Source organism: Lycorma delicatula, chromosome 6 (genome assembly GCF_047948215.1).
Source record: "Lycorma delicatula isolate Av1 chromosome 6, ASM4794821v1, whole genome shotgun sequence".
NCBI classification, from domain to species: domain Eukaryota; kingdom Metazoa; phylum Arthropoda; class Insecta; order Hemiptera; family Fulgoridae; genus Lycorma; species Lycorma delicatula.
In genome coordinates this window covers 12,317,353-12,343,169 of record NC_134460.1, presented here as the reverse complement: position 1 = coordinate 12,343,169, position 25,817 = coordinate 12,317,353, and the positions used below count along the sequence as shown (strand labels likewise).

General features: G+C 27.7%; 1 protein-coding gene across 2 annotated transcripts in view; it reads right to left on the bottom strand.

Annotated features, from left to right (window-relative positions):
- The window catches only part of Msp300 (Muscle-specific protein 300 kDa), a 764,465-nt gene that overhangs the window by 98,987 nt on the left and 639,661 nt on the right, over positions 1-25,817 (bottom strand). For both annotated transcript variants that reach the window (XM_075369201.1, XM_075369200.1), the window contains 16 exons: positions 24,914-25,090; positions 22,745-22,849; positions 22,234-22,515; positions 19,828-20,040; positions 19,318-19,650; positions 16,917-17,040; positions 15,603-15,799; positions 15,007-15,336; positions 13,445-13,714; positions 13,175-13,306; positions 12,178-12,369; positions 9,807-9,985; positions 6,891-7,020; positions 6,262-6,459; positions 3,414-3,554; positions 1,534-1,716 (listed from right to left, as the gene is read on the bottom strand). In XM_075369201.1, the coding sequence (XP_075225316.1) occupies positions 1,534-1,716; positions 3,414-3,554; positions 6,262-6,459; positions 6,891-7,020; positions 9,807-9,985; positions 12,178-12,369; positions 13,175-13,306; positions 13,445-13,714; positions 15,007-15,336; positions 15,603-15,799; positions 16,917-17,040; positions 19,318-19,650; positions 19,828-20,040; positions 22,234-22,515; positions 22,745-22,849; positions 24,914-25,090 (3,186 nt within the window). The remainder of the gene's footprint in view (positions 1-1,533; positions 1,717-3,413; positions 3,555-6,261; positions 6,460-6,890; positions 7,021-9,806; positions 9,986-12,177; positions 12,370-13,174; positions 13,307-13,444; positions 13,715-15,006; positions 15,337-15,602; positions 15,800-16,916; positions 17,041-19,317; positions 19,651-19,827; positions 20,041-22,233; positions 22,516-22,744; positions 22,850-24,913; positions 25,091-25,817) is intronic.

Below are 25,817 nucleotides of genomic sequence, written 5' to 3'. Positions count from 1 at the left end.
TTACTGTGAACCTTTGTGTAGTAACAGAAAATTTCTGAATACTTATATTATTATTTTGTTTTGGTAAGCATTTAACAATAACATATGTTTTTTCTTTGTTATTCTTTTAATTTTTTAAATATACATAAGAATTCCAAAATTAGGAATACAAAGGGTTCCTGTGTCTATCAGAATGTAATATTACAAAATATTTTAACAAAAACTAATTTAAATTATAGTTATTGATTACCCTGATATCATATTTTTTCACTTACTTTATCTAATCATTTTGACAATATTTAAATAAATAAATAAATAAAAAATAATTCAGTTTTTATCATATGAAGATGTATATTATTAACAAATTATTTATTTTAATATATTTATTTATTCTTCAAGTTCTTTTTTTAAATTATGTATTCATATCATTTTACGCCAGACTTATTGAATAGAGTGAACAGTGAAGAGGTTTTCTGTTGAGTTCCTCAGAACTATAAATAATATAATGTGCAAAAGCAAATAAAGAAAAAAATACTTTAATCAGATCATTCCAGAGCTATATTTTATATAGTTCACAGTAGGAAAAAATAAAATACAAACAAAATGTAAATCATATAAAAATAAAAGCAAATAAAAAAAGATAACCTAGAACTGACCTTCATTTGGTTCATCACAAGGACTTGTTCTATGGTGAATATCATTAATTGCAGAGAAAAAAATTTTGATGTTTTTTGTATAACAGGTATTTCAAAATCAGAATCATAACAAATGCACAATAAATAATTTCTTAATTTTAGTTAATACTGAAATGCAAGAACTACAATATAATAATAGTAATGAATTGTCATTTTCCACGGTGGAAAACATTCTGTCAAAGTTTCAATGTTTGAATTCTGGTCAGGTTTGTCATTCTTTAAATCAAATTTCTCTTAGTAGGTGATTATCAGGAAAGTCATCAGTCTTATAAAATTCTATGAAATCCCTCCCATGTTATAAGAGGAAAACAGAAGTAAAAAACATGAAAAGATCACAAGTAACTCTTTAAAAATTATATTCTACTTAGACAAAAATCTTCTGAAAAATGTTGTTTTAATATTAAAACAAAATTTTATTAAAGGTAAAGAATGAATATCTATACAAATGAAATTAAGTAACTTAAAATTAATATACCTGAAGCCAAGAAATATAGTATGATCATGATAAGAAATATATGTGATTGGCATATTTATTTACCATTTAGACAATTTAATACACTGTCATACTTAAGGACTACACACTTATCAAAGTAAATTATGACACAATTAGTAGGCTGATTATGAAAAAAAAAAAACTGTCCACTCCATAATATATTCTGATGTGGTTCTAGATTGAACCAATTGAACCAATAGAAAAATATCTACAGAATATTAGATAGTGTATAAATCAACTGAATTAAAAAGTTTACCCTTTTGTTTAACGTAAATATTTAATATAAATAAGAAATAAAGTACACACTGAAATTAAAAAAAAAAAAAAAAAACTAACTAAAATTAGATACTATTACTAAATACATACCTCCCATTGAAGAGCTAATTTTGTAAGATTATCACGCCTTGCTTCAAGTCCATTAACCAACTGATTCCACTCGGCAGAGATCTCAGCAAGGTCTTTCTCAACAGCTAGTTTATTTTGTTCATCGGCACGTTTAATAATTTCTGCACCTCTTTCATTTAATAAATCGAGTTCTGATTGGTGACTCTAAAAGTAAAAAAAAAATAAATAAAACAAAAAATAGTTAGGTTAATAATTTCTTATGTAAATCAATGAAACAATAATCTGAAATAAATAATAAATCAAAATAAACCGATATATATAAAAAGGTGAAAACTACAAAAAAGGAATCAAATAATAATTTCTTTTGTTTATATTTTTTGTTTTATTCTAATAATCTAGTTATAATTTTAATTTTATTTTATTTAAATAAATAACATTAAGGGCAAAATGTTTAGGATTGGACTTTTTAACTTTTCTCCAAAATACAACTTTTAACAAATTCAGATCAAGCCCACACACGAGGTGTACGTGGATATATCCAGAACATATAGGAGAAATTTGTCCAGTGAACTTAATCTAAACAAACTTCACAACTTCATCTATCATCAAATCATATCCCACTATCAGCTCACTAAATCAGATTTAGAGTTGTAATTTGGGACCTAGTCCCACCACAGGGACCCCTTGACAGTTAACCTTGAAAGGTCTTTAGGAATACTCTACCGACTGAACCATGCAACACCAGAGTTAGAAAAGGCAGCACCTGGATATGTTGGGCTCCCACTTAGAAGATAACATGCAATCGTAAGCATTGGAATACCTTAACACTGCATACACGAACAACAAAAAAGACCAACATAAAAATTCGCCTTTCTCAACAGCTTGTCAATATCTGGATCATAGAAGAACTACCTGAACACTGGATGGCAGCCCTCATCTTCCCACTACACAAAAAGGGATCAAAAACAGACCCTAACAACTACAGAGGAACCTCACTCCTAGGTACAACAGACAAATTTCTTTCAAGAATCATCCTCAACAGGATCAGTTTACAACTTCAGAAAAAAACTGGAAGAATACCAGAGGTTTCAGACCCTGGAGGAGCTGTCCAGACCAGATCATGAATCTCAAGCTAACAGATTACAACAGAAAAAGAAGCAGACATGGTGATAACATTTGTAGACAGACATCAACCTGGAACACCTACAGTAAAAAATGTCTAACCGTAAATGCAAAAATGAAAAGACATTACAACACAGTTATAAAATCAGAAGCCATATATGCAGAAGAAACCTCTTCTATCTGAATGAACAATCAAAGACTAACAGACTCCAGACATTTGAAAGAAAAATTAGAAGAATTTTGGTACATCATTTTGGTAGAATTTTGGTAATGGAATTTTTTCTTGGCTAATTTTTAATTTCAGTAAAATAAAAATAACAGCTCTTTTTTGCACTAATATAAATATAAACATCTTTTAATAATTTATAATAATAATATTTTTTAACAGTAAAAAAAAAAGTAAAAACAAAAATAATTTCGACTATTGTAAATAAAGAAGAGTTTTTAAGTTAACCTTCTAAAACTGTAACTAGTGACCTAATAAGTCAATTAAAGTAATCTGTAAAACGTCTCTAGCATCAATCTTGTGCTACTATTACTTGAAATTGTTACAACCTTCATTATTTTAATTTGAATGATTTGATAAAAAGCTATATTATATTCTGAAGTAAAAGTGGAATGTTTAGCATCAGTGTAACAAATATTTTGCTAATAAAAATATAAATCCATATATTTTATATACACAATTTAAATAAGAAAAGATAAATTAAAATTAATAAAATATTTAAAAATGAACAAAAAAGTGAAAAGTACAATGATATACTTATAAATAAATGTACCTGTGTATCATTTTGTGCATGTGTAACTTTCTGAATATTAAAATGAAGTCCTGCCAAAGTAGTAACTGGTTCATCATCAAACTGAGCTCTAGAAAGAGATGCTTTAACTTTATCTAACGACTGTAAATAATCTTTCCAAATCTGTAATAAAAAGTAACAAGTATAAAGAACTTTATTTTTATTGGTAACAAGAGAGAAAATCAATGAAATGAAGTACTCTAATATAAATATAACAACAAACAAATATTATTTTAAATAATCTACTATGCAATGAATGAATGGTTTTTATTTCTTGCAAAATAATTTACATCAAACTTAATACTATTTTACAAAATTTGAAATTTGAAGTTGTATCCAAAAGGATATTTACATTTTAATATTTTTTGTTGACACTACTCTTAAGATTAGTTGACTTATTCAAGCTAAAAGATAGAATACAAAGAAGAAATTAGGTACTCCTGAGAGTTACCGGTATAGGAGATATCAGCATATATTTGTTATGACAAAACTTTTACTCTGCGTGCAGCACACAATAATAATATTTATTGTGTTCTTAGTTACTTTCCATTGCATATAATAACCATATTAGTACATTATTCTCTTGTACTAACAATCATGCAGCATAGAGGTCACGCTTGGCTTCATAATTAAATTTTTCATTCATTAAGATACAGAATAACAAAAATGCAACTTAAGAGTACTGTAAGATTATCGCTAGATGATAGAAAAGTAAAAAAAATATATTGATATTCTAAATTGGGTGTTGGGTGACCTAGACTATATGTGAGGAAAGTAGTCCAATACCATTACTAACCAGCAGCCACTTCTTTAATGCACTCCTAAAAACACCTGCTCGCTTAATGTATCTTATATAAGTGGGCCATGTGCCAAATATATGGGGAGCCACATACACATAGAATCTATGGAATATTTCTTTTAAGGTCTTGGAGGAGGAACTATACCCATCGATCTTAAATAATTACTATACATGAAGTTATATGAATATTGTCCATTTTGGTGTAAAATATTTCAAAAGCATTACAAAAATATCAGTGGAAGGAATTCTCTCTCTCTCTCTCTAAACAAAAAAAATTAGGAATGAGTTAGGATTTTCTGAGCTATTGCCCTCATTATAAATTTCTGAGCTAACAAGTGGTTCAATTTCTGAGATATGTGCCTCCCCGTACCACATCCCCATACTGAAGTCTACTATGAACTAAATCAAAGTATAACATATTCATTATATAGGTTGGGCATATGCTATGGGTAAAGTACAATTCATGACATATGATGAGAATCTCTTTTCTTAAACGTGAAACGGGTTCCAGCTCACTCAGGAGTCTATTGTTATGGCAAGATATTTGACATAGTCAACTTCCTCACTCACTCCACATCCACAGACTACTTCTGTGCATCCAATAGTGTGCATTTTCAGTGGCTGGTCTGCATTTGGCCTCAACTTATAGGAGAGTAGTTGGGTTTTTCCTACATTTATACAAAACCATAGATTAAGTTTTTGTAGGTCCTCGTACACCAAATGCAAAAGAACATCCCTATTATCTGTATTGTAACTCAGTGCTGTATCATCAACAAAAGCTGTGAACTTGCCATTGAAGTTTCCTTCCAAACATTAATTTTCATTAATGAAAAATTGGTTGAGAGTCCTGAGTCCTGTGGTACCCCACATTTTATTAGACCATCAATGCTCAAGATGTTGAAATATGAACTTGTTGAGCCCTATTTGACAAAAAGCTTGTGAACCAGTCATTGTTGAACACCCCAACCAGCATTATGAGCCATCACTAGCATTAGTCAGTTTACTTCAAAGAATATTGTGCCTTACAGTGTCGAATGCTTTCCTAATGTCAAAGAAGAGGCACACCACCTTCTTATCAGATAATTAATCTCTGTAAGGTAGCTAGGTAGTTAAATTCTACCAAGTTTTTGAAAAATCTTTGCGAAGGTAGAATAGCCATCAGTCTGTGGTTACTGGAACAATTTCTGTCTCTTGATTTTTATGTATTGGAACAATAAAAAATTTTTAGACAGTGTGGGTAAAGCCATGTTCATATTATAGATAAATGCTAGGACTTCAGAGATGTGCTCAATTATTATCTTAATTGATTCAATTCTAATCCCTCCAATACCCTGTGCCTACTATGTACAATCACACACTATTTACACCCAATAAGATTCAATAAATATAAGATTTAATTTAAGTCCTGAAAAATAAAACAACATTGACTCACAAAAAATATAAATTTTCTATATATTACTTTATAAATTATAGTAGCTTATACTCAAACAAATTATTAATGATCTGTTTTATGATAAATCAAATGATAATTTTCTTTATTTTTATATATTTTTTCATACGTATATTAATTAAAACTTAATAAAATAAAACAGAAAAAAAAGAAATTCATCACCTTTTACTTCTGCCCAAAATGGGAAACATTTTACCGGAAATGTGAAAATTGTATATTATTAATACAATAAAAATGTTAAAATGTTAATAAAAATTAACATTTTAGTTGATACTGTTAAAAGATTTAATCCGTCTTATGTTGCTTGTAGAAGGTAATATTGTTTCATTATCTGTCTGTTGAGCAAATAATTTCCAATAAATAACACCAAAAGACCTCAGAAAATTTTATTTACTTCCATTGAAACAAGTATCTTTTAAATAAATAGTCAAAATAATCAAAACAGCATCAAACACGTTTTCTATTTATATAAAAAGCTTCTTTAAGTTGGAAAATTCTAATCAAATAAGTCATAAGAAGAATTATTTATCAAAAATTGAAGGAAGTTTACATTATAGCAAAAAAAAAGATTTAATCACTACCTCAACATCCTGCTCAAGTTGTGCCTGACGAGATCTAGCCAAATTTAATGTATTTTTCAAAAGTTGAGTAAGTCTCTGTTGTTTCTGACTAAGCTCTTCTTGTTCAGCACTTGACAACGATGGCCAAATCTCATCACTAGCTGCCTTAATTTTCTGTGATACAAGTTCTCGAATGCTTGGTTCACTAGTAAAAAATACCTGTACGAATAAAACACAAAATATTAAAATTTATGTAAGATTACTTGCTTATAATGACTACTGGATTTAATTAAATTTTCTTAAATTATCTTTGATCAGTTGAAAAGACAGTGTTTCTTAGTTGTCAGTAAGTTGCTATAAAAAACTGGCATACTGTAATTTGAATACTGACATTTTTTGAGACACTGTGTCAACTACAGAAAGTTTCTATTAAGATATAAGTAAGAATTTAAACTTCATCATATATTTATGAATATTCTAACTGCTAATAACAAAGTATTTCTATGAATGAAAAAAAAAATAAAAAAGTAATAAAATTATTAAATTAATAAAGTTTAGTTTTATTGCCATAAAACTAAATAAATTTATTCTCATTTAGATATATTTTATTCAATAAAGAAATTTACGAAGTGAATATTTCTAATGTTTACCTTATGTTCTTCCAAATCTTTAGAAGCATTTGCAAAGTCAACTCCTTGTTTACCAACTTCTAATTTTCCTTCTGCATCTTGAACCCAAGCATGTAATTTATCACAGAGACTTTGATATTCTTCACGATAACTATAACAGAAAAAACATAAAATTACATTTTATATCAAACTGTACTTATAAGGTAATATGTACATAACATTAGTATAAATCAGTAATTAAATTGAATTTATCCAAGTTACCTAGTATTCCTTTATTCATTTTATCACGTTTCATCTCTTCATAGGAGTAACTCATTTGAAAAATCAAAATGATATTTCCTAAAGAAGTTATCTCAAATTTAATTTAATTTAATTTAATATTGTTCCTTGAAAGTTTAAAAAAAAAAATTCTAAAAATTTCATTAGGTGTAATGCTTAAACTTGAAATTTTAAAATATGTATTTATAAATATATTTATCTTAAATTTTATTTTCTTAATATTTTTATATTTGAAGTATTTTTCAAAAATCCCACAATTCAACATAAAAATCATAAAAAGACTAGAGGGATCTATCTACTCCTGCAAGAACTCTTTTTATTATTTATATTAATTTTTAGTAAGATCAAATAGTATTATTATCAGCCACTGGCCAACAGCATGCAATAAAATTAGATTCAATGTAATCTCTAGTGCTCTATGTTAAACAATTAATTAAATATAACTGAACTTAACAATGCACAAGGATTTTTTTTCAAGAATACTACACTAGAGGTTTCAGATACTGTGGGATTCAAGAAGGACTAAAACACTAGGAGTTTTTAAAACTAATTGTTACATGTACAGTAGAGCTGTTTAATGTTAACAAGCAATTAATGTAATTACTCTGACACATCTCAATCACTTAAATACTAAAAGAAAGAAAATATTTTGTTTATAATAATAAGATTTATAGTAATTTTTATCAGTAAAGCTTGTCTTCCTAAGACAAAATCATAGATATTTATTTATCAATATTCTAAAAGATAATTTTTGTTATTGGCAAAAATTGGTGCCGAGATAATGTCATGCAGAAGGAAGACCACCAAATGCTACTTTGCATTATGGTATAAATGAAGTGTATAATGGAGAACTGAAGATCAGACATATGCATTATATAACAAATGCTTACAAACCTTGTGTTTTGACTGTACTGAACTGTTTAATGACCGCATGTAGTTGCATGTAAATCAGTCATGTTTTGGTTTGCTATGAAGATAAATTCTGCTACTTTTTATTACAATATCTAGTTCTATTTTTATTACACTGTAAGTTACTTGTAAATACATCTTATTTAGATTGCATTTTTTTGATTTTATTTTAGTTTATTGAAATTTTGACTTCGATATATATTTCTCTTGTGTAAATAATCATAGTAGTAACAGGACCAGAATTTACAAAAAAAAGTCACAACTTAAATATCAAAGAAAGTTTCCAATTACAGTGCAATAATTTAAATTATCCAAATGCATACATGACGTTTCAGTAGAATTAAAAATTTTGCATCAATTTTTGTAAAAAAACTTTGAAAAATCACGACAAAATTGAATGTGCTAATATCAGAATGAAAACTTATTTTAAGATAACATATGCAATGGAAAAGACAATCAGATAGAATTCACATTCTAACTGCGGTTCATAAACATCTATCAACAAATGAGGATAGCTCAATGATGCTACAAAAAATTAACTTGGAACAATAATTAATTAAATGATTGCGCAGGGTTGGTTTCACCAAAGGAGAAAAATGTAAAACATTTTTATAAATAAACATACAAAGTACAGAAAAATGCTACTTTCACAACAAAGTTAGTAAACAAATGCTCAAATAAAGGATTTCCCATGTTTCACTTTGTAATGCATTTTGAATAATCAAACTGTTTATGTTATTTTATAATCTACATGTAGTATAAAATGTAAAAAATAATATCACCCTATAATTTATGCACATAATTGACAGATACCAACCATTATTCAGCTTGGTGTTCACATACCTTTTTTTATGAATTAGTTTAGTAAATAACTAATCACTGCATGGCTCTTACAATCAACATGATAGCCATTGATTGAAGTGCTTTAAAATGAGAGATTTTTTTTCAGCAATTGCTATTGATTAAAAAAAAAGTCACAACTATTTATCTTTTACTTATTTTTATGGGCCAACAATCATCAGACATTATTATAATCCCACAACAATAAGCACAGAAAAACTGTATCATTTTTTAGAAAATAATTTAGAATTTTAGTTGCTTATCTTTTATGTTATAGCACAATATAATAATGTAAAAGTATTGCCATTGGTAAACATTTTGGATACCTAATTTTTTTTGTTTTTTGGTTCGCCTAGTTGAAAAATAAAAAAAGAAAAAAAAAAGAGGAAAATCATGGCACAATTTTTACATGTATGCAAATGTGCTAAGTGTGTACAGTGACACCTATTTGCGTAAATATCTCTAGAAAAGGTGAACATATAATACAGAAATTTGGTATGTAACTTGCAAATATGAAACACGTGTGCTACTACATTTCTTGCAAATCAAACAAGGGGTGGAATAGTTCTCCTTTAACCTATGGTAGGGTTAAATGCAGTAGGAAAGTTATGCAATCATGTTACCAATTTAAAAAAAATATAAAATAATAATTATTTATGAAAAATATTTACAGATGCTAAAATATATGATTTTTACAAAAATTGTTGAATTTTACATAACTGTATCTTAATAACAATACACGAATTAATAAAAAATGATAAAAACTGTTATGAAATTTTACTTAAAATAAACTTTATAGAATGGTGATATGTTAACCAAGGAAAAATAGTAGAATTTGTAAATTCATTTTTTGTTTGAATATTTTTCATAGCTAACAATTAAAACAAACAGCTGATTTATAAAACTTACCGTCTGTTGTTTTCCAAATATTTTTGTCTTTCTGTTAATTCTGGAGGTAAAATGGCTAACAATGATGTAGCTTCACTAAGCCTTTCAGCGAGTGCACTTGGTAAACAGTCATCATGTTTTACTGAATCTTGTACTGTCCTCACACGATCTAAATAACTTTCAACTTCTTCTGCTAATTTCTAAAAAAATTGTAAACCAAGAAAATAAATAGCTAAAATTATTAAAATTAAAAAGATTTTTGAAAAATATACTTAAAACAAACAAATATACTTACAAAGATGTAGAAATTACCTGAAAATTCATTCAATGTGTTTTTTTTTTTTATAAAGTTTATTTCGCCTTTACAAAATAAATATATCAGAAGTTAATCAGCAGTTATTTACAGCAGATTTTAATGTTGATGACAGACATAATAGTACAACAAAATATGTAATTACACTGAATTTTCATTTTAGACACTTGATCATATAGAAAAATAAATAAATAATGATTTACCATTGATACGCAAAACAAAATAAAAATACAATATGTATTCTTGAATACAGAAAAATATTTTTGAGAGTCCGACAACTCTGAAGTTATAATATCTTTATTACAATAATTTAATAACCAAACAAAATTGTTTTATTTTCTAAGAAAAATTCATGTATTAAATGTAATTGTAAAGTATACATATATAGTACACAAAAGTTATCTACTCCCAGGCATTAAAAAAATAGAAATTGTCCACACTTTATCTAAATAATAAATAACCAATCTTTGCACATTGATAAATGAAGTAAATATGTTTGAAAAACCATCTTCAAAAAAAATATGTATTCAAATAGTGAAAAATTAAATGATTGCTTTCTTTTACAAAATGACACTGAAAACTATTTAATAATTAATAATAAAAAATTAATTTATCTGACTATAACACTAGAAGAAGCATACAAATAAATATGCTGTAATGCAGTGTACATGCCATCTAGATGGAAATTCAGATATGTAATCTTTATTAAATGAAATTTCTTACATCATTCAACAGAATTTTATTTCAATCACATCAAAATATTGATATGACTATCATGCTATATGATATGGTATGTGCTGTGTGATATGACAGAATATTAAATTATTCGATAAACTGTTCTTGTTGTATCTGTATAAAAATATTGTTAAATTATAACAGAATGTTTGTACTACTAATATTTCTACGAAATGCAGCCCTCACCCATTTTCTATTAAATTTAATATATTGTTCTTAATAATGAAATTATATTAATAAAATGAAAATTAAAATAAACTATAAAACAATTTTCTCCAATTCTTAACTGATTATAGGCAGTTTAACCAGTGTGAAAAATAATCTTATTCTATTAGCAGTATAAACTGTTACTTCCAGGTTTCTATGAAGACTAAGCATCATTAACTAATGACTGTCAAGGAGATACTTCTGCTATATCCTGGTATGAGCACTGAGCAGTGCCCTTACTGCCCAAGGAAGGGCATGTAGTTGCCAACATCATATGAGGAATGAAGGTGAGGTCAGATGTACTGTTAGCAATTGAAACTTCCCCTACTGCTCTTTTTCTTCAACCAAGTATTAAGAAAGGTAGCAGCTAAGAGGCAAAACTAATAAAACTTTTAATAAGTATTTACTTAATCCTTAGAATTAAACTTCCTACAAAGTGATATAAGTCTAGCATTTCTAACTTCAGTGGTTTACTTTTTTTGTACAAAATGAGTAATCATTAAACATACAGAATTACAATTGGTAGAGTTTTGTAAAAAAAAATTTAATTTTATTTACTCAAAGTGGGCTTTGAAATATAATCATACTTTATTCATTATCAAAGCATTATAAAAGCTGGAGCTGTACTTACTCCATCTTGAAATGAGAAATATTATAAAAAAAAGCCATAACACATATCATTCTGCCTAACAGCAAGAAATGTTATGGTAAAATTTCATAAATATAGAAAATACTGTTTGACTTTAATTGCATTAATACACAAAATGCTAAATCCAGATCAAGTTAAAACAAAACCTCGCTTGCTTGACAGTAAGGAAGGTAGCAAATACATAACTATAATAATTAAATTTATTCATTTTAGTTAATCCGTCTCAGAAGAAGAAAAAATCAACCGTTCACTGCCAATGTTTTCACACATATTGTCAGGCTTTGAGCACACATAACAATATTTGTGATTATAAAAAAAAGGAATGTGTGTGATCTAGAAAAAAAGAACTGAATCTTACTTCTGAACAATAAGCAATAACTGATTTACAATTTGTGATTTGGGATGGCTAGTAGATAAACAAACACAAACACATACACACACGCACACACACATTAGTTTTACTATTTTATTAATTTTAAAATGCCTACTTTATGTTTTTGAAGTTCCTTATCGACACTTGAAATATCAGTTTCCAAAAGTGGTCTGGATCTTACTTCTGCTTCATGAGCATGCAACCATTCTAATACAATGTCCAGTTCTGCAGCCAATTTCCTGTGTTCAGCAGCAGTCATTTCATGTTGTTCTCTTTGCCTTTCTACCTCTCTTCTAAGTCCAGTTACCTACAATTGTAAATGATTAATGAAATAGTTTTTAGGATCTTTTGTTCAAGGTATTATTCTTAATCTAAATTATTCAACTAATGAAAAAAGAAATTAATCAATAGCTAATCATGGATTAAACTTAACATGCCTCGGTTATTTATAATAATTGCAGGGAAAAATGTACTTTTTTGAAGAAGTTAGTTTAAAAAGATGTTATGCAATGATAAATAATTCAAAAATAAAGCTAAACAATAATAATTCTTATCTTAAAACCAATGGTAAATAACAAAACGCCACAGCTAGTAAACAAAAACTAAACTATCCAAAAGCACTGATAATGATTGTTGCTGAACTGTCTAGGAATTTGCACATAGCTTGGATTAACCCCTACACCAAATATAAAATTAAAAAACATGTTCACCCATATGATCTTTCCTATTGTCTTATCTAGTGAAAAGCAATGAAAAATGTTCCTACTCATCATTTCTTAATGAATAAAAATTACAAGAATTCACTTTTTTGAAATGGTCTATTTAATATATAATTAAGTAGAATTAAATAAAATATAATAGGTTATAATTAAATTCTAACCTGAATATGTAATATACTTCAATTAATTATATTTTTACTAACAAAATTAATAATATTTTTAAAAAATTTTACCCAATGTTTAACAAAGTTTAAAATATTGATTAATAATTTGTAATATTTTATTTGTACATAAAAAAGAAGCTGTAAAGATTGCAGGAAATATAATTTCTTTAACTTTAATTGCATAAAAAAATACTTCTTTCCATAAGCAAAAAGAGATTTATGTACATACCTGCTGCTTCAGTGATTGTAATTGTTGAGTAATATTATTGCGATCAGCAGCGGTTCCTTCATTTGCAATCTGTTCACCTTTATCAGCAGCAGATGCTAATAATCCTTCACAATCTTGGATTTTATGTATAACCTAAAGAAAAATGGCAAAACATTTTTATAAATAAAAATAAATTTAATTGCAGTTATGAATATAGTTTAAATTCAATTTAACTATAAATAATCGGGTTAAAATAAGACAAGTAAATTTAAATAATAATATATTACACACCTCATCGTATTTTTTGATTTTGTCTTCAACGGATGTACCAGATTTTTCAATGTCTCTTACAACTTCAGTATAACGAGCAATAAATGTAGCAATATCAGTTATAAGAGCTAAGAACTGTTCACGTAGGAGAAGTAATTGGCGTAATTTTGCAATCTGATCTTCAATTGCTTGAATCAAATCATTCTGTTGTTTGTTTACTCCTTGAAGCTCAGCAATATTAGCTAAATCACCAAGACCACTTCTCCATGATTTAAGTTCATCCAGCAGTTTCTGTAATAACAATAAATAATTAATTTCTATTGATTAAAATCAATAAATTTACTTATGATTTTTTTTTCTAGCTTGAATAAATGTATGAATTCACTCCAGAAAAGACAAGGAAGCTAAATTTCACCTGATAAGCTCCTCAGCTCCATGTTGGTTTTTTTTTATAAAACCAACATATAGGATACAAACCAATGGACAGAGCTGCTTCCAATGTCAACTAAATAAAATTAAAATAGCTATACTAAAAAATTGAGATACACAGCAAAGATAAAGAAATTTAAATCTTAAATAATCATTTAAATACCTACAAGTAATAGATGTTTTTTCATTGTTTCATGCTACTGCAGATATGTTTAACAAATGTGAAGACTATGAAGTAGGGCAGAAGAGTGACAATGTCTGAAGAAGCCTAAGGGAAGGCAAAAGCTGCCTTGATACTTGCAAATTTTACCAGAAATGGAACATGTAGGCTTGTAGAAATCTAGAGAAATTTAATGTTGGAATATAAGTCATCCTTCTAAGTGCCTAACTTTACAAATACAAATAATGCAGTAACACTCAAGGTACCCATATCCTTGGCCCAAATGCAATACTAAAAGAGACACAAGAAAATAGAATACGCTTCACTAAGAAAAACCCTCACCATCTCCAGAATTCTGTAATGTAAATGTAATTGTATGTGATCTACTATACCAAAATACAAACCGTTTGGCCATATCCCCAGAGGATCTGACTGAAGAGAAGTTACTGTACCTAATATCTAATGTTAATAAGAAAAAATGTATGTATATTCGTTAGATGCCATGTCACATGGTTTTATGCAACCTGACACAAGACACAAATCACTCCTGTAAATGGCATAACCATAATAAAGAATAAAAACCATCCCTTACAAGGCTTGTTAGAGAGATGGTGGCGATGGGTAGTTTTCCATTCGCTTGTTTGATTTATATCAAATTTACATTAATATTTCAACATGTCAAGCTCACTGAAATACAAGTTTTTCAGGCCTACAAGCAACAGTGGTAAATGACTAGTGTTGGTTACATCTCAGAAATAAGACTATGACAGATAATGCAAAGAAATAAATTAATTCAGCCTTTTCTATGAAAGACAATGCCTTAATACATTATCAGCTTCAACATTAACTTATTCAAACTGCTTTAAACAATTTCTTATATCAAAAATTATGTCTTTCATAATTCATACATTTATTATATATTGCAGTTTGGAAACAATGGTAAGGCCAATACAACTATACAAAGATATTAATATATTTATGTTATAACTCATACCTGATAATTATCAATCATTCCTTGAACATCTTCAGTTTTGCTTCCAATAGGTTTACATAATTCTTTCATTTCTCCTTGTACACGTTTAACTAATGCAACAGTTTGTTCAACCTTTTCGTGAGCCTGTTTAGCTTTGTTAAGAGCATCTCCCAGAGCTTTAATTCTTCCTTTTATTTTAATTCCAATCTGAGTGTGTCTATCTTTTAATCCAGATAACAGATCAGTCAATGTCAGACGATCTGGCTCGCTTAATATCATTCTAGCACCAGCATCAGATAATTTGTCAACATCTTTTCCAACTTGTAAACATTCTTCATTTAATTTTGAGTACTAAAACATAAAAAAGAAAATTAATATATTTTTTAAACAGTTCTATTTATAAAGCAACAAAAAAAAATTAAGATTCAAGTAAAAGGGCTGAATGACGCTTGATGTCAGTAACTTATTTTAAATGAAAAAAAAATTCTAAAATTATTAAAAGATATATGTTTTTTTAAAATTTATCAGTATTTTTAATTTTGAAATAAATTCTAGTGGTACCATAAACGACTATTTCAATATCTAATAAATATCCAAATATAAAATATGTCACCTACCTTTGATAGCTGTTCTTGAATAAGATCCAGATTAGCAGTTCTAACATCAGCTGAAAGTGAAACTTCGGCCTCGTTTAGCCAAGCCTGAATTTTTTCAACATCTATTTCAAATTGTTTTCTAATATCATGAAGATCTGATAAAGCAGACACTTTATTCTGAAGTCGCTTTTGAATTTTTTCATAGTCACCAACAATTCCTGTATAAAAAAATATGATCAGTTAGACAGCAAGCAAACACTGTAAAGTAATAATTTATGTACTGGTCACCAAAGTTACACAGGAGGTTTAAGGCATCACAAAAACTGCTGCTGTAATTCCTTCAGATGACTCTGAATTGTATTTTATTATATAGAAAAGAATCAAAAGTTCCTGGCTATACTGACAGGCAGTATTATGTTTTACAGTGCAATGACTGGACAGGAAATAAAATTTCTAAACATGGTATACCTCAATCAAAAAATCCTCAGATCAAAAAAAGAGGATGCAGTGGCTCCGTACATTCTTATACCCTCAAAATGAACAGCAACCATTTTCAGGTTTTTTTTCTAGTCTTTGAGAGGCTACCCCACTCATGATATCAGGTTATTTTTACATTATGTGGAAGCAGGACATTACTAATAAATGATTTTGATCAGCTAGAATACTGTACAAATTTTATATTTTTTCTTGAACAAAAGAATTACAAATAATAGGACTTTTTAAAAACTCCATGATCCTTCCTTGATTTTTAAAAAAAAATTAATAAGGGAAATTTTATGGCGAGTAGGAGTATCCAAATGAATATTAAATCACTCAAAAATACACTACCACTTTTCTTTTTGAAAAAAAAACTCATTTGGTAAATCTAAATTCCTCTCAAGGCAAATTAGGAATCAAGATTTCTATTGTTTGGTTCATTAATTAGTGAAAAGGCTGCAGCAGAGGACACAAATTACCTAACACTATGTAGAACTGCAAATTAGCGATTAGAATATAGATTATATGTAGAGTAAACACAGTGTTACTAAGTGACAGCATTTGATAAAATTATAGGCAAAATACTTCAGCAACAACAATAATACTACTGTAAACAATTTTAAAATAAAAAAAAAATTCAGTTCATAATTACAAACAGTATGAATAAAAATATTAATAAAAGGAAAAAAAATTAAATCTGAAACTCCCTAAAATGACTGTGCCAACATAAAGAAGATTAGTTAGAAATAAATATTTATTTTTAAAACAGAAATAATATTAATTTGAGGCAGAATAAAATACTGCAATTTATAACTGCAATTAAAAACAATAAAACCAATTGAAAATTCATTAACAAACCTTGAACTATTCCTTTAAGTTTAACTTTATCAGGTTCATCACAATCCTTCATTAGATTTGATGCTTTTTTCTGTAACATTTTCAAATCATCATCTCCAAACTGCTTTAAATTTCCTTCCATATCCTATAAAAAATCAAAATAATTTTTAAGAAACATCTTTCAGCTAGTAATAAATTATCTACTTGCTTTTATCATTTCATTAAAATAAATCTACATTTTTTAATTTGTTATTTACATTTTTTCTAAATTCTTCAGAGTGCACTTTTTGATGAATTCAATAATTAAAAAAAAATTATATCAGCTAGATGTCAGGGTGTCCATAAAGTCTCTTCATGATTACAAAAATTTATTACAAAAAAACTATTATAGTTACAGCTGCACGATTTGTGGCAAAAGAAAGAAAAAATTAGTTTTTCTTATATTGGTTTGTTGCAGGTAGAGGCAGAGTAGAGAGCGCTGTGATCAATTTTTTATAAAATGGCATCAATCCAGGAGAAAGCGCAATTTGTGTTACGGTATCACGAGTCAAAATCATCAATTACTGTGCAGCAAAATTTTAGAAGAGAATACAGAAGATCAGCACCTGATAGCAAGAGTATTGTTGCACGGTAAGCAAAGTTTAAGGAGAGTGGAAGAGTATAGTTAACCTTCCGCGAATAGGGCGGTCATCTGTTAGTAAAGAGAAGGTTGAGGCTGTGCAGTAAGCAATTCTACAAAGCCCTTCAAAATCTACCCATCATGCATCTTGTGAACTAGGGATTCATCTGGTCAACAGTGCATAAAATTTTACATAAGAAACTAAGGTTGCACGCATATAAAGTTCATATATTCTAACATGTACAGCCAGATGACAGCCCTCTTTGTGCTGCCTTTGAGACCAAGATTTTGCAATGAATTGATAACGATAATGTGTACCTGCAGCATGTGTGTTTTTCAAATGAGGCTACTTTCCACACCTCAAGGAAAGTAAACAGGCATAATGTGAGAATATGGGGTCCAGAAAATTCATACTTTACCAGGGAAAAAAATAGAGAAGTGAATTTGTGGTGTGGTTTGATGCACAACAGAATCACTGGTCCCTTCTTTTTCATTGAGCAATCAATAATAGCTAACATTTACCTGGATATGCTGCAACACTTTGCTGTACCTCAACTAAATGACTTGCAACCTTAGGGTGGTTTTCCAGCAGGATGGTGCACCACCACATTGGGGATTACTAGTTTAAGATTTTCTGAATGAATCATTTCATGGCAGATGGATTGGGCATGACAGTCCCATTCCCTGGCCACCATGATCACCAGACATAACTAACTCCTTAAAATTTTTCCTCTGGGGATATGTTAAGGACAGTGTCTATGCAACACCCATACCTGATCTGGACACATTGAGATGGAGAATAACTGAAGCTGTTGCTAGTGTTACCAAAGAAATGTTGGCCAACACATGGTGTGAAATTGATTATCAGTTGGACATTTCTACAAGCGACAAAAAGCACACATGTTAAAGTTTATTGACATGGTAAAAAAAACTTGATAATTTTTTATTTCTTTTGTCACAAACATCACAGCTGTAACAGTAATAGCTTTTTTTGTAATAAATCTTTGTAATCATGAAAAAACTTTATGGACACCCTTTATTTTTTTGTGTAAGCAACTAACAGATGGTTGTAATTGCCAAAATAAAAAAAGAAAACTAAAGAAATTATTATATAATCAAGGAAATTTATATGGACATTTACATATATTTATTTGCACATGACACATATTCATATAATTTAAAATTGAAAATAAGAAACTAGAGAGTATAAAGGGGTTGCTTATAAACATAGAAACGATGGATATATAAGAAAATTGTATAACATAAATAAAAAATGTTATAAACAAAAGAGAAAAAGGCACTGCAAAGTAGGTGTAGAATTCCTTCATCAACATAAGATAATAAAAACAATGAAAAAGTTTGTAAAAAAAAAACTTGTAGATGATTAAATGATCTGTTATATATCTTTTATTTATCATTTCAGTGTCATCACCAGGTAATAAATGTTTTTTAGATGTCTATCCAGATTGCTTAAATTTGCACTAGGCAATTTAAAAAATCTAACTCTTATTCAAATAAAGCTTTGCTTTAACAGGAAATGTATTTTTATCAATCTTTATTTTTATTAGATTTTTTAATTGACTTTTATGCAATTTATAAAGTACTTTGAATTCTGAAGTATTTTTTTTTAATTTTACTGAAATACATTTTCATTTTTCTATTAACTGTGATTAAATTGATTAAGTGTTATAAATCCTTCAACTCAAATCACTCAAAGCATATGCAATTACTGTATGTAATATGATACAAAATAAAATAACTATTTGATTATTAAAAAAAAAAATCATCTATTAAGTCATATACCTTAAAATGAGTGTAAATTTTTTCAGCACCAAAAGCAGTTAATGGTTGTTCTTTAAGAGGTTCAAGATTTTCATTTGAAAATTCTCTAAGCTTTTCTTTAGCTTGATTAGCAGCTTCCTCAAAATCACGTCTTTCTTGACCAGCAGCAGTTACTCTAGATAGTTCTCCCCTAAGCCCGGCACAAAGTTCACCTACTTCTGATTCCAAAAGTCGTAACCATCCACCTTCCAGCTGTTGTATTTCACTTGGTTCTAATTCACTGCGTAATGATGACATTCTTTTGTCAACAGACTCAACTAATAGTTGTTTACCTTCGGCCTCTTTTAATGTATTCTGTAAAAATAATAATAGTAAATGTTACTTTATATAAAATATTTCAAAACATTTAATAAAAATCACCTTGTAAACTACTAATTCTGAACATAACTTAAATAGTTACAGGATATTTTGTAGTTTCATACATAGATACATATATGTGGTTTTAACTAATATTTTTATATTTTTCTTTACCTTCAGTAATAGTTGACGTTCATCAGCAGCTTTGGCATCATATCCAATAGGTGGTGGGTTCTGTACAAGAGTCATTTTACTTTTAACCCATTCTCGAGCTTGAGCAATTTCTTGTTGTGCAGAATCTAAACCTTTCTTTGTCGTTTCCAGAACTTGAGCTTTACGCTGGATTCTCTTTGCGATATCATTGTATCGACGTTCTACAGCTCTTAACTGAAAAAATAAGATTATTTATAACTATTTCTTAAGATTTTTAAATACATGTTGATAAATGTACAATAATACATATATCACTGAAATGGTAGTCATGAATGTCTTTTTCACATGTTACAAATTTCTACAGAATCCGCTATGGTATTATTAAGAAAGGCATCCCACAAAAAGTCTCCCTCTTACCTAAACTCAGAAGAAAAAAAACAGGAAAAATAAACATAGAATGTAAAAAAAATAAGAGAAAACATTTTTCATATGCTATTTCTTATCTATAAATGTAACCAATATGCTTATCTGAGATCAAGAAAACCTTAACGTAAGGTGCTGCACATCTTGCAACTGGATAAATGGCATTCAAACTTAGCATTTACTGCTAAATAAAAAAAAAAAAAAAAAAACACCAGCCAAATTATCATATTATTTAACATATTAACATCATAATATTTTCCATTACATATTAATATAGCTCTATCTGCATCATAGATACAATGCAATTTTTAAAGTAATTTTTTTAATATTCTTATTTTAGTACAGTTTCCTTGCTGTAATTCTATTTTTATTTATGTAAGTTGCTGAAAAAAACGAATCATCAATATATTATATAAATATACATGACAAATTTCACATGAACATTGGCAGGGTTTGAGTGATTAGAGTAAAAAGCATTTAATAAATAGAACATAACTACTATTTTATTATTAATTTTTTTAAAAGAAATATAGAGAATATCTTTAGTTCTGTGTCTATAACACAATTTAAGATATTTATGTATATAATTATACATAATAATATTGTATTATGTAATTTTTTTTAAAAATTACAACTGCATGATAAAGTTTTAACTTAGGTAAAACACTAGATTACATTTTTACAAAGTCATTATGTCATTCTAGTACCCACAGTAACAGATGCTACAAATTGTATATTAAGTATAGATATGAAGAATCATTCATGTAATATGTAATTTGACATGATTTTGTTAAAATGTTTATACTTAAACCAGATGCAGAGCTTCATTCAATAGAACATCAAAATTGTGTACTTATAACTTTTCCTAGTTTACACAATTTTTTTTTACATTAAATACATTATAACAATTTTAAACATGAATATAAAAATGTTAAAGTAAAGTAAATAATCAAAATTTTTATTTTTATGTTAAGGGCAAACACAATCTGACATGTTATTATGGCTAAAAAAAGAGTGCAAAAGAATTCTATTGTACAACTTACAATGGAAACATGAATGCAATTTTGTAAAAAAAAGGTGGTCATAAATCAAGAAAAAACAGATCTGAGCTGTTTCCTTACTATGGAATGGCAATTAAGGAGAGCATAATAATTAAGCTGTTTAGTAAAATTATCTATTTCTATGTTATCTCCTATACAATAGCAAAAGAACTTTTGAAAGTGACAAATTTGACTACGCAAGGAAGTTACAAAAAAAATTCACATAAAACATTTAGCAATTATGAACATTTTCACTGTAAACATTTTTATGGCTGTGATCTATTCTTCATATAATGTATTAACAGAATTAAGTTAATTAATTATACTCTTGTTCTACTCTTGCACTGTTCTTAGCACTATAATACAATGTATTACTCGAACTTATACGCTTAACATCATAGAGCTATAAAAATATAACTAAATATGTTATAGCTTATGTGGGTCCTAGCAAGAAGTCAAAATTATTCCTCTTGTAAGTCAACAGTAAACATTAAATCTAAAATAAATCCTAAAATTAAAAAAAATGAAAGTTCTAATATTAGGATTACCAATTACAATCTAAATATAAAATAAATCTAAATATAATTATAAATATAAATCTAAGTATAATTATCATGAAAAGCAGTCAGTAACTAATAAGAAAATATAAAAATAAACAAGGAACTTCTAATATTTCATTGAGGTAAAAAGTCTTAATCTGAGGGTATTGAAAATTATATTACAGAATAGAATTTTGAGAAGCAATATTTCCAAGTGTTGGAATTAATTAACTTACAATAATGAAAATAAGAAGACTTAATAACAATTAAATAATAAGAATAAATAAATAAAAATATGAATGCATCTAACAAAATTTTAGCTCTCATCTCAATAAGTAGATTTAACTTTACTTCATAATAAACTAAAAATTAAATCATTCTACATAATAAAAAGGAATTATTTAATAAAAAAAACTATATCATACCTGTTCCTCAACCTGCTGAGCATCCAAATTATTAACGACGGTCATTACTAGATTCGCAAGCGATTTCACTTCATTGACTCGTGGTAAACCATTTTCATTGAATTCAAAACCAATCTCCGCAAGAGTTGTAAGTTTTTGCATGCAATCAAGCCCACTAGGTTTTTCAAGAACATCTAGTCGTTTTCCTAAAGAATCTAGCCAGCCTTGTGTCTCATGAGCTTTATTTCTATATTCTTCCATAATATTTTGTTCGGCCTGCTTCTTGGCGATTGTTTCAAGTAACTAAAATTAAAATAATAATTTGATTTATGTTACTATTATTATATTTTACAATTAGCTATCACATTTCATTCAACTTTAAAACAGATAAAATTCATATTTAAAAAAAAATTTATCATGAATTATCTACATTTCTTAATAAGCACATAACTGTTTATATTGTAAACAAATGCAATAAGAAAAAATCTACTTGTATTTCAGAAAAACAGTAAATAATGACATAATATCTTACTAGCTCCTCAAGTTCATCCAACTCTTCACCGAGGTGCGCCTTATCACCAAGAGGTCCTTCAGTAATAAGGTTTAATTTTTTATCTGCAACTGTAATTAATAATTCCTGAAAATAAAATTATTAAAAATTAAAATTTAATTCAGCAAAAAGTTAAAATACATAGTATTGAGAGATTTTGCAATGCATACTACTATATCAAAACTAACTTACTTCAAACAACACAAACAGTATTACAGGAAAATAACGGGAAAAATTAATAGATAAATAATGATCAGGTAAGTCATTAATGTAAAAACAAAATATGAAATAAAATAAATTTCCCCATTACAAGCTTTCATATACACATTAAACTAATCAACAGCTCAATTTATTTCAAATGCACACTGCTTACATATTAACTAAATCATTTCAGTAAAAGTTGAACATTAACTAATTTTATTTAGAAAATTCAAAATTACATTAGTTCCCAGTAGCAAAAAATACAATTAGAAATGTATTAATTACAGTTTTGAATCTATTTGTATGTAGATTTTGCTGATCTAATTTATAAGAAATGAATTCCCCTACGATAAATACAATAATGAAAGCTGAAAATATCATATTTGCTTTACAAGTGAAATCCTAAAAGATATGAATAATATCACACATCATTCAATAATTTTTTTCTGTATCTTCTAATAAAAGAAATAAAAGAAAGCACAACTTTCTGCGATAAACTGTTTTGGAAATTTTTTTTCATTTTTTAACAATATTTTGAACTGCTAGACCAAGAAAAATACCATATTTTTATTTAATTTCTTTGTTATACATCTTTTAGTACATTCAGACAACAAAAACACTATGACAAAGAATAAAATATGGAGGTCTTTGTTATCAACAGAAATGAGCTACTTCTTATTGCTTTTATAGAATTTCTTACTCCTTGTATAAATTCTATGTAAAACATTCCTCATAAGATAAAAACTAGAAATCTGCAAGTGTTTGCCATATCACTGAAGCAACTGATCCTAGAGGACTCTAAAAAGGCTCACTTTTTCAATCTCATTGAGCAGTTTAAACATCTTGTATATTTTTATGACCTAAGACATGGAAAGATTGGTAGGGAAAATCATTAAAGTGAAACACTTTTACATGATTTTTCATTTTATATTTGTAGTCAAACTTTGAACTGTTCTATGCATTCAAAACTCAATTGTAAAAAAAAAATCAGTTAATTTTTTTTTACAAAAATCTTTAAGAAAAATAATAGAAGACTGTTGAAATATTCTTGTATTAGTTTTGATATGACAAAAAATTAAACAAAGCTTTATTTCATATATAAATTTCTTTATGCAAAATGAAATCCTTAATATTAGATTTAATTTACTTGCTTCATCCTGTTTCCATTTTCCAAGTTTCTCTGGTTCTGAGCATTCATCATTTACACATCTGTCTCTAAAGCCCAAATCTCTTCTAGATCTTCACTTCAAGACCTTTTCTTCCAATTACCTCCATCACAGAATTATATTACTTCTTCCTGCTTACCTCTGTGGCTTAAAAGGTTACCTTAGAAAGTTTCCTAGCCTAAACTCTTTTTATATATCAAAATAATTTCATGTTTTTTAACCAACACTATTAAGCCCTTTCACAATTACATTCCAAATCCCTTACTATTTTCACAAATACCCTTCTATGAAATGTAATCTTTGATGTTTGCATTTTACTTCTTTCTTATCCCTTCAGCAACCAGCTTTCTTTTACAAAAGTAAGGATTGCCAGAAAATAATTTTTATTAAGAATTTTTTCCACTTTGCTGGCACAATCTTATTTCCTCCTACACTTCTGGAACTCTGGTAAAGTGTTATATACCTCCTGAACGTTTGCACTCAGTTCGTTTTCAATTTTATCATCTTCTGCAAACAAGTAAATTCTCTCACCAGTTAAATGTCAGCATTGTTAATTTCTTAATTAATTTTCTTCTTATCATAAATTGACTGAACTGATACTTTGCTTTTTTCCTGGAGAAAATATAATACTGAAAATAAAAGTAAATACTTTAAATATATGTGTCTAAATGTTATCATAAATGGAATAATATCTCCACTTAAACCAAAATTAAATTAAAATCTTTGGGAAGAACCTGCAGAATATTCTCACAAAGACTGATGAAACTACAATAAATGAACAAACCTGCATTGCAGATATTTCAGCTCTTGCAGTATCTGCTCTTAATTTTGCAGGTTTTGATTTCCATTCGGTAACTTGAGCTAACTGTTCTTTGATCCACTGTCCTAGAGCAGCTAGCTCACGTTCCTTTTCTTCAAGCTCCCCTACATTTGCAGTCAAATTTGACAACCGAGTTTGAACCTAAAAATGAATTAAAAAAAACAATTATTTAATAAATAATATATTAAGTTCTTAGAAATATTCTTCTATCATTATTTTTTCTCGTATCTTTTAAAACTATTACTTAAGAGAAGACAAAAACTTCTTATATTCTATTTAAAACTGAAAAAAATGTAATAGAATTTTATTCTATTTATAATTAAGAGAAATTGTCTACTAAATTAAGTTCACTTTATAACAGCTAATTGACTAATGAACGACTAATTTTCATTAATGAATATTCATTAACTTTTATTATACGTATTCATCCTGAGGTTTTTATTTACTACAGATAAGTAATCAGTCAAAGAAGGTAGATGTTTAGAAGAACACTTGATTCCAGAAAAAAACTTGGAATCTAATCAATAAAAAATCTTTGCTTAATGTTTGTTATGGGTACAATAACAATCACAAATATAATAATTTTAAGCATAAAATTAAAACAGTCATTCAAATGTATTTAAAAGAAAATATTTTAATCTTATAATATAAAATCATATAGATCCATGGGATTATATTTATCAAATGAGACAATACAAAAATTATCCATTTTCATAAAGTACCGGTAATCCAATAAATATAACGTAATTATATATAAACCTAATAACAGACTACATACTTCCAATAAACCTGATACTACTATGTAAACCTAATTACAAATTTACTTACTTACAATTTGATACTAAAATCTTTGATGAACCTTGCCTTT